Raw genomic sequence first — 16540 nt, 5'->3', positions numbered from 1 at the left:
CCCCCAACAACCAGCGAGGTCGTTTGGCAGGTCCATATCGCTGCTGCGTCGTTGGCCAGGTTTGCCTGTTTGACAGCTCACCAGAGACTTTCCAGCGATCCCGGCCAGGTCGGGATCACTGGTGGGATCGCTAGAAAGTCTGTGTGTAAAGGGGCCTTTAGACACTGATCCAAACTGTTCCCAAACACTCATGACCTTGTGAAATGGTGACTTCCCGATCCTGAATGTTGAGTCTGTGTTAGGTGTCCACGCTGCATTCAAGCCTATTGTGTAGAAGCGCTCCTGATCTGTACATCTGATGGAAAGCTCCGACATACGCCAATGCCTGGGCATACCACTGTATGTGTATGCATATGTGTCCCATTGATATAAATTAAAAAAAAAATGAATCTTGTTCTCCCTTAAGGAGATAAGAGTAATGTATACCATTTTACTAAACAACACAAAAAAGTTAAAAAAAATCAGCTCACCACTCCTAGAAAAGTCCAGTCCGGGTAGCTGGCTTGACCAATAGTATGCAACATAATAAAAAAAAACCCTCCCACACTCTTGATAATAGAAATCCAATGTAAAATTAAAACATCACATTTATTGCAAAGATAAAAATAGGAAAAATACAAAAGCAAGCAGTAGAATCTACGCGTTTCGAGCAGGCAGGCTCATTATTATTTTTCATATGTGAAGAGAGTTTACATACATAGAATACAGATCTAAAACACAGTAACCAAACGATCACTGATAGATGGGTACAGAGGGGGAGACTGCCCTGCCCTCGCAGGCTTACAATATGGACTCTGTTCCTCCATGTCTCGCTCCTTCCCACAGGGTGTATTCCAAAAGCTGCCTCGAATAAGCAAGTTCTGGACAAGCTGCAGGTGGAGCGAGAGCGGGGGATCACCGTGAAGGCCCAGACTGCGTCTCTGTTTTACACGTACGAGGGCAAGAAGTATCTCCTGAACCTGATTGACACTCCGGTGAGATTGCTGGGAGGGATTCTCTGTGGTCCAGTTGTGGATATGCAGAATGAAATGTACAAAATCCAGCAGATGTTTATATAATAATAATAATCTAGTTTGTTCTACTGGTGTCAATAAGAGCTCTCCAAGCTTTAAACATTAAAGAAGTTGATCCCAGATTACAGTTTATCACTATTCCACAGGATAGATAACTTGCCGATCGCTGGTGGTCCCATCTCTAAAACTCTCAATTACAAATTGAGGATCTCAGTACTTATGTGAATGGATTGTCGCTTGACCATGTGACCTGCTGCTTCATTCACAGTTTATAGGACCACCGGAGATGTCGAATTCAGTGCTCAGCTTTCTCCATCAGTTCCATAGACCATTACTGTAGCATGACTGCTTCATTTTAACTGGGAATGAGAGACACCTGTTCTTGGATCATTGGAGGTCCCGGTTGTCAGACTCCCAGTGATCACACACTTATCACCCTTTTACAGAATAGCCAATAAGTTATGATATTGGCATAGTCGATTTACCTGGTTAGGAACACAGCTTGAAATTATGAATTCATATTTGACCAACATGGTTTTTGTACTTTTGTAGGGTCATGTTGATTTCAGCTACGAGGTTTCAAGGTCCCTTTCTGCTTGCCAAGGTGTCTTATTGGTGGTCGATGCAAATGAGGTAATATATCTTTCTTAGTTATTGGTGGTGAATGTAAATATAATGCATGTACCTCCTATAAGATGTGTGCATGTATATATAATATATAATGCATATACCGTATTTTTCGGACCATAAGACGCACTTTTTTTCCCCCAAATGTTGGGGTGCGTCTTATGGTCTGACTATAGGGCTGCGGCCGGGAACGAGGGTGCTGCGGTGGAGCGGGTCATCGGGGGCATGAGCAGGCTGCAGCAGCCTGCCGTGACCACGTGGGCCCGCTCATTACATATGCACGCCCATCCTCCCGCCCATCTCTCAGCGCTGAAGCCGGCACTGACAGGTGGGCGGGAGGATGAGCTGGGACGCGCGCATAGTAAAGAGCCGGTCCGCATGATCACCCCTGGCAATTACAGCCTGGAGTGATCATGTGCGGCTGTATTCACTGCCCCCCGCGCGTCATCATCAGCGCGGGGGGCAGTGAATCAGTGTACTCACCCGTCACCACGTGTGGAGCCGTCTTCCTGTCTGTGCCGGTCAGCTGATCTGTGCTGGTCAGCTGATCGGCACAGACAGGAAGACATCGCGTGCTGCAGGGGAACGGCTCCACACACACAGGTCATTGCCGCTGAGAGGAAGATGATCGGTGCTGGAGGGAGTGAGGAAAAGGTGAGTATAAACGTTTATTTTTTTTCTCTGTGCTATAGGATACAGGCCATATACCAGGATGGTATATGAGCACGATGGGGGCATATAGCAGGATGGGAGTATATGAGCAGGATGGATGGGGGTATATGAACAGGATGGGGGTATATGAACAGGATGGGGGTATATGAACAGGATAGGGGAATATGAACAGGATGGGGGAATATGACCCCTGATGAAGCCACACATGGTGGCATAACGCGTGGGGCAGGCGCACCCACACTTCTTCTCTCATTATTTACTCATCTGGTATTGAATTGGCTCTCTCTGATCTGTATCATATTTATGTTAGTCCTACATTTGGTGACTATGTATTGCTGTATACTGTTCTCTGGTATTGTTATTTTTGAGCCTATGTGATTTATTCCATCTGCATTATTCCATGAGGTTTCAGTGGTGATGTCCTAAACTGTTCATGGGTGGATCACCCCTTTGATCTTTCCCAGTTTTAAGTGTTCTTAATAATATTTCTCTGTGTTATTAATAAACTTTTTCACACTTTTTGCATGCAACAAGGGACTCCTCTTGCTTCATTCCATTATTCTGCATTTTCCAGTACATGTTTGGTGTAGTTGTGCCCACTCTTTCCCATGTGTTGTGTTCTATGTTCTATTTATGGGTTGGAGCACACTTCCATAATCTATTTATTTAAGGTGGTGCCGTCCCCATTTGTTTCTTGATGGGGGAATATGAACAGGATGGGGGTATATGAACAGGATAGGGGAATATGAACAGGATGGGGGAATATGAACAGGATGGGGGAATATGAACAGGATGGGGGAATATGAACAGGATGGGGGAATATGAACAGGATGGGGGAATATGAACAGGATGGGGGAATATGAACAGGATGGGGGAATATGAACAGGATGGGGGAATATGACCAGGATGGGGGAATATGACCAGGATGGGGGAATATGACCAGGATGGGGGAATATGACCAGGATGGGGGAATATGAACAGGATGGGGGAATATGAACAGTATGGGGGAATATGAACAGTATGGGGGAATATGAACAGGATGGGGGAATATGAACAGGATGGGGGTATATGAACACGATGGGGGCATATAGCAGGATGGGAGTATATGAGCAGGATGGATCGGAGTATATGAGCAGGATGGATGGGGGGTATATGAACAGGATGGGGGTATATGAACAGGAAGGGGGGTTTATGAACAGGATGGGGGTATATGAACAGGATGGGGGTATATGAACAGGATGGGGTATATGAACAGGATGGGGGTATATGAACAGGATGGGGGCATATAGCTGGATGGGAGTATATGAGCAGGATGGATGGGGGGTATATGAACAGGATGGGGTATATGAACAGGATGGGGTATATGAACAGGATGGGGTATATGAACAGGATGGGGGTATATGAACAGGATGGGGGTATATGAACAGGATGGGGGTATATGAACAGGATGGGGGTATATGAACAGGATGGGGGTATATGAACAGGATGGGGGTATATGAACAGGATGGGGGTATATGAACAGGATGGGGGTATATGAACAGGATGGGGGTATATGAACAGGATGGGAGTATATGAGCACAATGGGGGCATATAGCAGGATGGGAGTATATGAACAGGATGGGGGTATATGAACAGGATGGGGGTATATGAACAGGATGGGGGTATATGAGCAGGATGGGGGTATATGAGCAGGATGGGAGTATATGAGCAGGATGGGAGTATATGAGCAGGATGGGAGTATATGAGCAGGATGGGAGTATATGAGCAGGATGGGAGTATATGAGCAGGATGGATGGGGGAAATATCAATAGGATGGATGGGGGGTATATCAATAGGATGGGGGTATATGAACCGGATGAGGGAATATGAGCAGGATGCTGGTATATGAGCAGGATGGGGGTTTATAGAAGGATCATATACAAGGCAGGAGGATCATTACCTGGATGGGGTACCTTAGTAGAGAATTTGGGGACATTACCCCCATAACAGTGTCAGTAGCAGATCCTCGCCCCATAACAGTGTGTCATGACCACATTTTTTTGCTTAAAGTTTTATTTTCCTATTTTCCTCCTCTAAAACCAGGGTGCGTCATATAGTCCGAAAAATACGGTAACAATATATATTTATTAATTTATATAGCGCTGATAATTCCACAGCGCTTTACATACCCCCTATAAGGTGTGTGTGTGTGCGTGTGTGTGTGTGTATATATATATATATATATATATATATTTATTATAATGGCCATTGTAATACCAGCCCACCAGCGCCCCTTCACGTCACCCTCCTTTGCTGGGTCCTACACTACACTGCATCTTCTCTGGACATACATACAAGATCAGCTGGTGAACAAAAAGGAGGCTAATGAAATAAATGTATTTATTTATTTTTTTGATGACTTCCTTAGGGTACATGCCCACGATCAGGACACATCAGGTCCTCACCTGCGGGTCCAGGAATCTCCTCCACAGGAGAACTCAGGAGATTGCAGCTGCTCGTGCCCACGATTGGGGCTCAGGCAGTTGCAGGGTCTCGCTCTTCTGTTCTCCCTGCAGTGAACGCTTGTGTCCCGCAGTAATAAGTTACCATGCTTGCGGCTCGGGAAGCCACACCACAGGTCGGTTTACACTGCGGTATGTACACGCACAATGGGCACTGGATTTTTAGAAATCCCGTCCCCTGTGCTTGTACTGTACAATGCAGCGTTTTGGACTCACCTGAAACACGTTGCGTTCAGAACGTTGTGAACCCTGATCGTGGACACGCAGCCTTATTGTTCTGCTCTTCCTTCAATACTGTTACTAGGCTCTGAGTTCAGTGGCTCCTGAATTCCTTCTCTAGTGTGTGTGTGTGTGTGTGTGTGTGTGTGTCTATGCTTACTGTACAACCAGATCCTGCCAATCAGTGGTGTGAGCTCATCATTCAGAGAACTGATAGTTCTGCAGCAGATATAGCAGAGCTGAAATCTTCACCTGCTGTGAGGGTGCAAACATTTGTAGCCGACTTTTACTTGCACTTTTCAAAAATAGCTGCAAAGTCTCAGATTTTTGAGCAAAACTAGTACAGGTAACAATTTTGTGTCAAATTTGGGCTCATGTGAAGTCAATAACCGGTTTAGACTGATAAATAAATGGGGGCCACTGAGTCTTTCTGTATTGTGCATTGTTCTTCATTAAATGCATTAAAAAAATAAAAAATAAATACTTGTGCCTCTTTACAAATTGGGAGAGTACAGCTTGCACAGATTGCAGCCTACAGGCATTTTTGTTAAAGGCTTAGAGCTGCAGAAGCTGTTCTTCGGATCATGCGCAGGGCACCCCTCTGATGCTGGGAAGCGTACACCCCCAGCTTGAGATGCTCTGACACTGCTAAAACGAGCCGCGCGCATGCACATGATTTCAAACAGCATGATTTCCATGAGTCTGTGTAAACGCAGCTATCAACCACAGGGATGGGGTAACATGGAAAGCAGGCCGACTAGTCTGGGGAAACGATGCCCCTTTGACTAGTTAAGGCCCTAATTAGCATATCAAAAATTGAGGTAATAAATACTTTTTTAACACATTGAATTTAGTAAATGGTGTTATACAGGGCGGGTTAGGAATGGAATGTTGATGTGTAAATGTGAATGCTGCGGGGTTGGAGGGACCTGACAGTTTCCCTTTAAATGTCTGACTTTTGCATGAGGCCTTTTTCTTCTACATTTCCATGTTGCTTATGCCTCATCTTCATCCCATATTTATAATTTTACTCTCTTATAGCACCACTCCAGTGTTTTGTTTTGTTTTGGTTTTTTTCTTGAATTTTAGCCCAGAAGTGGTGCTTTTAAGCTAAATTCCCTGCACAACTCAATACAAGTCTATGAGAGCCTCGTCCTGGCTCTCATAGACTTGCATTGAGACATTGTGATGTAACCTCTGACTTCTGGCCAGTCAGATGTTGTGGGCTCAAGAGGGCGCTGCAGGACCAGAGCGACACTGAAAAAAGTTGAAAATGCCTGGAGCATAATACAGGGGACTCAGATTAGAAGCACCAGTCCAGCAGTAAAGTATAAAACAAATCTCTGGAGTGGTGCTATAACGTTTCCACTGTGAGTAGGGTGTATTTCTTAGTGTGATGGGAGGATATGATAGTGACCGCATTGAGGTCCTGGTATTATATTTGGGATTGCAGAGATGCACAGTATGTCGCTAACAGAAAATGAAGGCTGTGGTGCAGAGTGACTCGTGTTATTTCAAAGAAATCCTGTTCCATAAAGCGTGTCGGCAAATGGTGAAGACCTGTTGTTTTCCTTCATTTACATTCCAGCATGGTGATCACATAAATGTAAAGTTCCTATTACATTATTACTGAATGACAGTGGCCTCTATCCCTGGAGGACAAGTCATTTACCGGTTCACCAGGTTTGATGTTGTAATGCATTTAGATGTTCAATATTTTTATTTTAATTCTTTTTTTCCCCCTTAAGGGTATTCAAGCACAGACGGTGGCAAATTTCTTCCTCGCCTTTGAAGCACAGCTTTCAATTATTCCTGTCATAAACAAGGTAAGAAGCTTACAGAGACGAGCGCCATCAGACTCCTCCAGTCCCTCAGCAGGTAAAGCTGTGAGGCACGCCGCCACTCCAGGCTGTGAGGCACGCCGCCACTCCAGGCTGTGAGGCACGCCGCCACTCCAGGCTGTGAGGCACGCCGCCACTCCAGGCTGTGAGGCACGCCGCCACTCCAGGCTGTGAGGCACGCCGCCACTCCAGGCTGTGAGGCACGCCGCCACTCCGGCAGCTCCTGGTAATGATTACTCTGAGCCAGCTTAGCAGTAATGAATAGTGATGAGCGAGTACTAAAATGCTCGGGAGCTCGAGGCTCGGGCCGAGCATCCCAAGATACTCGTGTACTCGGCCCGAGCACCGAGCCCAATGTTATCCTATGGGGGACCCGAGTATTATTCTGAAATGACCACCGGCAGCATGTAGAAACCATAAAACTGTAAATTAAAAAAAAAAACGTGCGTGTGTGTGTAAGCGTGCATATATATATACACGCGGAGTGGAGTGCGGGAGGGGCCGTAGCCGAGCGGGGAAGTGTCGGGCTAAAGGCACGGTCATGCTGTGAGGGCCGGCCAATCACTGCAATTCCACAACAGGGCTGTGGCATTGCAGTGGTCTGCCAGCCAATCCCTGCATAAGGGCTGGCTCTAAAAAGAGCGCCAACATGAAGACCACGAGTACAGCACGAGTATTGCGAGATTACTCGGTCCCCGCCGAGTAGCCCGAGTACAGTGATACTCGTGTGAGTACCGAGTAGTAACAAGCATACTCGCTCATCACTAGTAATGAAGGTGACACTAGATTGAGAAGGATTCATGCCCTTTTTTTTTTTTTTTTTTTTTTATAAAGTACAGACCCAAAAGTTTGGACACACCTTCTCATTCAAAGAGTTTTTTCTTTATTTTTAGGACTCTGAAAATTGTAGATTCACATCGAAGGCATCAAAACTATGAATTAAAACATTTGGAATGAAATACTTAAAGTGTGAAACAACTGAAAATATGTCTTATATTCTAGGTTCTTCAATGTAGCCACCTTTTGCTATGATTACTGCTTTGCACACTCTTGGCATTCTCTTGATGAGCTTCAAGAGGTAGTCACCAGAAATGGTCTTCCAACAGTCTTGAAGGAGTTCCCAGAGATGCTTAGCACTTGTTGGCCCTTTCGCCTTCACTCTGCGGTCCAGCTCACCCCAAACCATCTCGATTGGGTTCAGGTCTGGTGACTGTGGAGGCCAGGTCATCTGGCGTAGCACCCCATCACTCTCCTTCTTAGTCAAATAGCCCTTACACAGCCTGGAGGTGTGTTTGGGGTCATTGTCCTGTTGAAAAATAAATAATGGTCCAACTAAACACAAACCGGATGGAATAGCATGCCGCTGCAAGATGCTGTGGTAGCCATGCTGGTTCTGTATGCCTTCAATTTTGAATAAATCCCCAACAGTGTCACCAGCAAAGCCCCCCCACACCATCACACCTCCTCCTCCATGCTTCACGGTGGGAATCAGTTATATGTATATCCAGTGATCACCTCGAAACCCACACATGTAGAATCAAGTCTGTTGTCAGCTGGTTTCACTCTCTGGATGCTCACTATTCATCTCATTATCGAACAGAGTAGGAGACTACTTGAGCGTTACAATTCCTCCTGATGTTGATGCTGGCATTTTTAACCATTCAAATGCCACTGTCCATGAATAACAGCACCATTTATATAGTTACACAGCTAGCTCCGGCGGCTACTTTTACAGGCCAATGCCAGCTGTTGAACACAGCCAGAATCTGCTTGGTATGTTGCAGGCTCAGTTCCTGTGCCTGATGCATACAGCTGGTGATGTGGTCATAAGCGGGTTAAAAATGTTGTCAACTATTTGACAATTCTTTTAAAATGCCCCAAGTATGTTGGATAAAATGATGGGGAAAAAAAGCATTCAATCCTTCCAGACCCAGGGCCGCACCTCTGCTTCGAGCGCTGCATCACTGGGAAAATCTTATGCAAATAGTCTCTTCAGAGAAGAAGAGGACTTGAGCTCTAGCGCCACCTGTTGGACGTAGCAATTCTAAAAGACAATATCGACCCTTTAATGAGCCTTGCCATATGACTTAGGATAAAAGCCAAACCAGAATCTCAGTTTACAGATAGCGTGGTCCACCTCTCCTCTGCCTCCCTCCTTGCTGCTGGGAGTGATGCGCTGTTGATTGACAATTCAGGTCGGTGGCATACCTAAATCGCCAGCATCGGAGGAGTACAGGGGCATTGAAGCTGACCAGTTCCAGTGATACAACCAGCTTAAGATCTGTGTGTGCAAGCCGCATAGCAAACGGTTACCCTTAAAGTGTCCGATAGCTCAGGCAATGAGCAGTACATTTTAAAATTAAAATCCTTCTGTTCTTTAATAAAAGGTGAATTGCAAATTGTTTGTTTTTACAATCACTTTGCAATTTTACCAGTTTTGTATGAATCGACATCCCCTTTAAAGACGAATAAGTTATGCATCTCTTCATAAACTCATGTTTAGCACTATATTCCATTGCAGATTTATTATACGGCCTAAATTCTATTTTTTTGCTTTTAGATAGATTTGAAGAATGCAGATCCGGAGAGAGTGGAGAAACAAATAGAAAAGATGTTTGACATTCCCACCAGTGATTGTATCAGGGTACGATGTGCTCCAGATCTGAGAATGCAAAATATTCCTGTAGGCAAATTCTCCTCCGCTGTCTGTGCCGCATCTGGTTTTATTGCCTTGTACAAATTGGGCTATGTAACACAACTACACGCAAAACTGACAAGAAACATTAATAAGGCCCCATTCAGATGAGAGGCTTTTTACATGTGTTTTATATGGGTGGAACATGTATCTGTCATAGTCTGAGCCGTGCCTCTATGACTGACCGCCCCAGGCCGCCAGGAGGAATAAAGTTAAGGCTACTTTCACACTTGCGTTCAGCGCAGTCCATCACTATGGAGAATAGCGCAGTCCGTTAACCCACTGCGCTATTCTCTTAGACTTGTATGGACGACGCACTGTAACGCAAGTGTCGGCGTTGCGTCCGCTGGACGACGCAGCGTCGTTATTTTTGACGCTGCGCCGGGCGGATGGAACGCTGCATGTAACGTTTTTTGAGCAGCGGAAACCTTTATTTTTCACTGCGCATGCCCCTTTTTTTTTTTTTTTTTTTTTTTTTTTTTTTTTTAAATCACAAACTTTATTTTATTTCTCGGTGGCCGAACGTTCAGCTGATCGCTCGCCCGCCGGCATGTCAGGGCACTCAGCTGAGCGCTCGCCCGCCGGCATGTCAGGGCACTCAGCTGAGCGCTCGCCCGCCGGCATGTCAGGGCACTCAGCTGATCGCTCGCCCGCCGGCATGTCAGGGCACTCAGCTGAGCGCTCGGCCGCCGACATGTCAGGGCACTCAGCTGAGCGCTCGCCCGCTGGCATGTCAGGGCACTCAGCTGATCGCTCGCCCGCCGGCATGTCAGGGCACTCAGCTGAGCGCTCGGCCGCCGACATGTCAGGGCACTCAGCTGAGCGCTCGGCCGCCGGCATGTCAGGGCACTCAGCTGATCGCTCGCCCGCCGGCATGTCAGGGCACTCAGCTGAGCGCTCGGCCGCCGACATGTCAGGGCACTCAGCTGAGCGCTCGCCCGCTGGCATGTCAGGGCACTCAGCTGATCGCTCGCCCGCCGGCAAGTCAGGGCACTCAGCTGAGCGCTCGGCCGCCGACATGTCAGGGCACTCAGCTGAGCGCTCGGCCGCCGGCATGTCAGGGCACTCAGCTGAGTGCTCGGCCGCCGGCATGTCAGGGCACTCAGCTGAGTGCTCGGCCGCCGGCATGTCAGGGCACTCAGCTGAGTGCTCGGCCGCCGGCATGTCAGGGCACTCAGCTGAGTGCTCGCCCGCCGGCATGTCAGGTCACTCAGCTGAGCGCTCGGCCGCCTGCATGTCAGGGCACTCAGCTGAGCGCTCGGCCGCCGGCATGTCAGGGCACTCAGCTGAGCGCTCGGCCGCCGGCATGTCAGGGCACTCAGCTGAGTGCTCGGCCGCCGGCATGTCAGGGCACTCAGCTGAGTGCTCGGCCGCCGGCATGTCAGGGCACTCAGCTGAGTGCTCGGCCGCCGGCATGTCAGGGCACTCAGCTGAGTGCTCGGCCGCCGGCATGTCAGGGCACTCAGCTGAGTGCTCGCCCGCCGGCATGTCAGGGCACTCAGCTGAGTGCTCGCCCGCCGGCATGTCAGGGCACTCAGCTGAGTGCTCGCCCGCCGGCATGTCAGGGCACTCAGCTGAGTGCTCGCCCGCCGGCATGTCAGGGCACTCAGCTGAGTGCTCGCCCGCCGGCATGTCAGGGCACTCAGCTGATCGCTCGCCCGCCGGCATGTCAGGGCACTCAGCTGAGCGCTCGGCCGCCTGCATGTCAGGGCACTCAGCTGAGCGCTCGGCCGCCGGCTATTAAGAGCGATCAGCTGATCGTTCACAATAGTCGGCTGCCAGTACTGTAAAGAAGAAAAAAAAATAAATAAATAACGCTTTCCGTTATTTTGTACGATCCGTAGCATTGCGTTGTGCCACTATATGCAACGCATCCGTTGCATCCGTCACACAACGCAATGCTACGGAAGCCGTCCAACGCAAGTGTGAAACTAACCTAATTTCCTCCCATCACGGAGGCTGTCAGTGCAACGGCCACTCGACTTCACAGTGCTATTAACCTGCAGATTAACCCCCATATTTGCAGGTCAATACTGTATTTTTACACGACTGGTTCTCTTCTAAGCCTCAAACAGCCATATATTTAAGCAAAATGCACCAAGACTTTTCTTTGTTGACCCATAGTTTGCTCATTAAAATCTCTATTGTGGTTCAGCCATTATTAATGGCCGCAGACAGAATCTATTTGGCTAATCTGACTTAATAATTTTTAAGGAGGTTGCATAGAATTAAAATAAAACTGAGTATTTGTGGCTATTGTTTAGCAAGAACACCTATTCACAGGTTGTGTCTGGTATTGCAGCTTAATTGAGTGCGGTTTTTGGAAGAAAAAAGCTAAGGTTTTTCTAATATTGTGCAGCCCTTCAACCACATTGACGCTGAATTGGAGTTTACATATTCTTCTTATGCTTGTGAAGTTTTGTTCCCATGCGCACATCAGCCTGAATGTATGTTAATGTTAATCAGGTTGTTGGCCAAAAACTTGAGATACATGACCCCAGCCATCCTCCACAATGTTTAAACACATATGAATAAATGTACCATTAAAGCCATACTGGAAAGGTGAACCCAGGGTCAGAAAATACGGATTACTGGGTTCAGTACAAACTCCATATTAGACATGGATAAGAAAAGCAGAACAAAGAGTATACAGTCACGGCCATAAGTTTTGAGAATGACACCAAAATTATATTTTCACATGATCTGTTGCCCTCTGGTTTGTGTTTGTCTGATGTTTACATCACATACAGAAATAATTGCAATCATATTAGGAGTACCAAAAGGTTATATTGACAGTTAGAATGAGTTAATGCAGCAAGTCAATATTTGCAGTGTTGACCCTTCTTCTTCAGGACCTCTGCAATTCTCCCTGGTATGCTGTCAATCAACTTCTGGACCAAATCCTGACTGATAGCTGTCCATTCTTGCATAAGCAATGCTTGCATTTTGCCAGAATTTGTTGCTTTTTGTTTGTCCACCCGTCTCTTGATGATTGCCCACAAGTTCTCAATGGGATTAAGATCTGGGGAGTTTCCAGGCCATGGACCCAAAATCTCTGTTTTGTTCCATGAGCCATTTAGTGATCACCTTTGCTTTATGGCAAAGTGCTCCATCATGCTGGAAAAGGCATTGTTGGGCGCCAAACTGCTCTTGGACAGTTGGGAGAAGTTGCTCTTGGAGGACATTCTGGTACCATTCTTTATTCATGGCTGTGTTTTTAGGCAAGACTGTGAGTGAGCCAATTCCCTTGGCTGAGAAGCAACCCCACACATGAATCGTTTCAGGATGCTTAACAGTTGGCATGAGACAAGACTGGTGATAGCGCTCACCTCTTCTCCTAATAAGCTGTTTTCCAGATGTCCCAAGCAATCGAAAAAGGGATTCATCTGAGAAAATGACTTTGCCCCAGTCCTCAGCAGTCCACTCCCTGTACCTTTTGCAGAATATCAGTCGGTCCCTGATGTTTTTTCTGGAGAGAAGTGGCTTCTTTGCTGCCCTCCTTGAAACCAGGCCTTGCTCAAGCAGTCTCCGCCTCACAGTGCGTGCAGAAGCACTCACACCAGCCTGCTGCCATTGCTGTGCTAGCTCGGCACTGCTGGTAGTCCGATCCCGCAGCTGAAACCGTTTTAAGATACGGTCATGGCGTTTGCTGGTCCTTCTTGGGCGCTCTGGAGCCTTTTTGGCAACAATGGAAACTCTCTCCTTGAAGTTCTTGATGATACGATAGATTGTTGACTGAGGTGCAATCTTTCTAGCTGCGATACTCTTCCCCGTTAGGCCATTTTTGTGCAGAGCAATGATGGCTGCACGTGTTTCTTTAGAGATAACCATGGTTAACTGAAGAGAAACAATGATACCAAGCACCAGCCTCCTTTTTAAAGTGTCCAGTGGTGTCATTCTTACTTAATCATGACTGATCGCCAGCCCTGTCCTCATCAACACCCACATCTGTGTTAATGGAACAATCACTAAAACAATGTTAGCTGCTCCTTTTAAGGCAGGAATGCAATGATGTTGAAATGTGTTTTGGGGTTAAAGTTCATTTTCTTAGCCAATATTGACTTTGCAAGTAATTGCTATTAAGCTGATCACTCTTTATGACATTCTGGAGTATATGCAAATTGCCATTAGAAAAACTTAAGCAGTAGACTTTGTAAAAATTAATATTTGTAGCATTCTCAAAACTTTTGGCCATGACCTGTATAGTACAAAATATTAAAACTCCTTCATTGAAACACTATTAAATAGTTAAAAACACAGGATGACAAGAAATCAAGGATTGGGAGGAAGGGTAGACAGAAAGGTGAAACTGCTCAGGCTGTAAATATAGACTAGTATCAAGTTTTTTTAAGCACAAAAGAATATATGAAGGTCTAGAATGAATTCCCAATGGAAAATGTAATTTAAGTACCACAGTGTATACCTATAAGAGGGCTAATACTATTGACCCAAATGGAGTGCTAAAAAGTACTAGTGTGATAAACCCAGTCAGCCATAAAGGGAAATGAATTCCATTGGTGAAAGTAGTGCGCGAGGCATGTCTGCAGAAATGCTCCTATGTACACATACCTGTAAAGGGAAAGACTCCAATGACTCACTTTCCCATGACTAAGCTGTATTAATTACAGTGAAACGTGCGTTGGGGGCACTTCTTTGCCAGGCTGCCACATCACATCATTCCCAGTCTCTCCCTTTTAAATCCCTATGGAATTGATTTCCCTCTATTGGAGACTGTGTTTATCACACTAGTACTTTTTAGCACTCAATTTGGGTCAGTAGTATTATACAAGTTATACTGACACTTATTTCTATCAATCTGATCAACTCCTTCCTGCACATCTTTCACTTTCCACATGACAGGTTCCTTTAATCATTGGTAGACAACATATCAGCCATGTTCTGCGTGGCTTACAGGCAGGCTTGATTGTTAGTTTTACTAGTTATCGTTGTAGCCCCTTGTTGCACATCCTCTGTACAGGTTTAATGTTCTCTGATTTGTTGGAGCCTCGTTCTACACTGTATTAAGAAATACATTTCTCCATTTCTATTAGATCTCAGCAAAGCTTGGAACAAATGTGGAAAGAGTTCTTCAAGAAGTTGTCAGAAGGCTTCCACCGTGAGTACTGACTGTCACCCTATCAGCTCTTTTCTTTATTACAGGGAAACTGTTACCTTGGAAACACTATTTACTTGCAATTGTAGGGTTAATTTTTAGGTAAATGGCGTTACAATGCTGCCCGGCCGACATACAGAAAGTGTGGCTACTGGGAGAAAATTAACTACTTTCCTCACTGAAGCCGCCATCCTTCAGTCATGGGACAGTTCAGGGAGCAGCTAAAGTCATAGTTACAGCACCACTTGGTAAATGGTGAGTGACCTATGTAAGCACGCCACAGCACTTTGACAGCTCCCTCTGCACAGATGCTCCGCAGAGCAACTTAAAAGGGTTGTCCACTACTTTTACATTGATGACCTGTTTTTAGGACAGGTCATCAATGTCTGATCGGCTGGGGTCCAACACCCCGCACCCCTGACGATCAGCTGTTCTTGGTCGCGGCAGCCGGAAATGCTCAGTTCCAGCACCGCTCAGTCTCCTGATGGCGGCCAAGGCCGGGTACTACACATCCGACTCCTATTTATTAGAATGCAAGGCGGATGTGCAGTACCCGGCCACGGCCACTATCAAAAGACAGAGCAGCTCCAGAACTGAGCATTTTCAGAGCTGCCGCCTCCTGGACCGAGCGTGGTGTCGGACCCCTGACGGTCAGACATTGATGACCGATCCTAAGGATAGGCCATCAATGTAAAAGTAATGAACAATCCCTTTAAATCTGAGTGCAGGAGGAGCATGTTCACAGATTGCAATGGAAAAATGGTGAATTTGCACACATAGAATAGGTCTAATCCACACGTGGATCCGCTCCACATCAGATTGTATATTTGTGGTAGAAATCCAAGTGGTGGCCTCATAGACATGGATGCTTTAGTATTATTTGTGAAACTAGGTCTCTCAGCACCTTTGATGACAGACTGCTAGCATGCTGGGAGTTGTAGTTTCACAACAGGTGGAGTATCGTGGCTGCTGACCTCTGTTCACATTAGCTGTGAACGGCATATTCAGTACATGAACATACGCTAAGCTTTCTGGAGACACAAGGGTATAGAGACGTTTTCTGAACCCTAAGTGGATGTTATCGTTCCCACAGTTTCAGTTTTGGGCATTTACGGGGGGTTTAAAAGACTCTGCCTCCTGTTCCCCCTTTACCAGGATGTCTTCTTTTCTGTTTTAGTCCCAAGATTGAAAAGGGCAGCCCCCTGAAAGCCCTGCTGTTTGACTCCACGTTCGATCACTACAGAGGTGTGGTAGCCAGCATTGCCCTGTGCGGAGGAGACGTGTGTAAAGGCCATAGGATCGTGTCTGCCCACTCTGGCAAGTGCTATGAGGTGAATGAGGTGGGGATACTGACCCCAGAGGAGGTGCCAGCTGAAAAACTGTAAGTTTTTACTCATTTTCTGCCTTTCACTCTGTTTTTGCCAATCGGCCTTTCTATATGGATATTAAGAGCAGAGATTGTCTCACCAGATGTCTTCTTCATGTTTCACTGAAGGAGCAAGAAGCTGTGCGGCTTCCAGAGCGGGTGAAGATGCACAGACGTCTTCTAGTGTAGGCACCCCATTCTCAAAGCCTCAAGACGTCCACCTAATTTACTAAAGCAATATTGTTCTGCAGAACCCAATGCACCTGTTGCCTGTGATCCATTTATTGTCAGAGGACTCTCCTGATTCTCATTGTAACATTAGGGACAGTAGTTAAAGGGTTTTTCATCACATAACAATTGTTGTGGGATCCTAGACCATCGCTGTACAGGGTAACTGCACAGCGCAGCTCCATTCCTGTGCAGGGAAAAATGGCATCCCCATGTTTCAGAAAATGAATGGATATTGATGGGGTAGGATGAAATATCAGTCATA

General features: G+C 46.4%; 1 protein-coding gene across 2 annotated transcripts in view; it reads left to right on the top strand.

Moving 5' to 3' along the window:
* The window catches only part of GUF1 (GTP binding elongation factor GUF1), a 95872-nt gene that overhangs the window by 32907 nt on the left and 46425 nt on the right, over positions 1-16540 (top strand). For both annotated transcript variants that reach the window (XM_075334071.1, XM_075334079.1), the window contains exons 4-9: positions 826-974; positions 1566-1646; positions 6781-6858; positions 9434-9517; positions 14620-14684; positions 15859-16062. In XM_075334071.1, coding sequence (XP_075190186.1) covers positions 826-974; positions 1566-1646; positions 6781-6858; positions 9434-9517; positions 14620-14684; positions 15859-16062 — 661 coding nt within the window. The remainder of the gene's footprint in view (positions 1-825; positions 975-1565; positions 1647-6780; positions 6859-9433; positions 9518-14619; positions 14685-15858; positions 16063-16540) is intronic.

The sequence above is a fragment of the Anomaloglossus baeobatrachus genome, chromosome 1 (genome assembly GCF_048569485.1).
Source record: "Anomaloglossus baeobatrachus isolate aAnoBae1 chromosome 1, aAnoBae1.hap1, whole genome shotgun sequence".
Lineage (NCBI taxonomy): Eukaryota > Metazoa > Chordata > Amphibia > Anura > Aromobatidae > Anomaloglossus > Anomaloglossus baeobatrachus.
The sequence above is the reverse complement of the archived record's forward strand: the minus strand, read 5'-3'. Positions and strand labels throughout refer to the sequence as shown.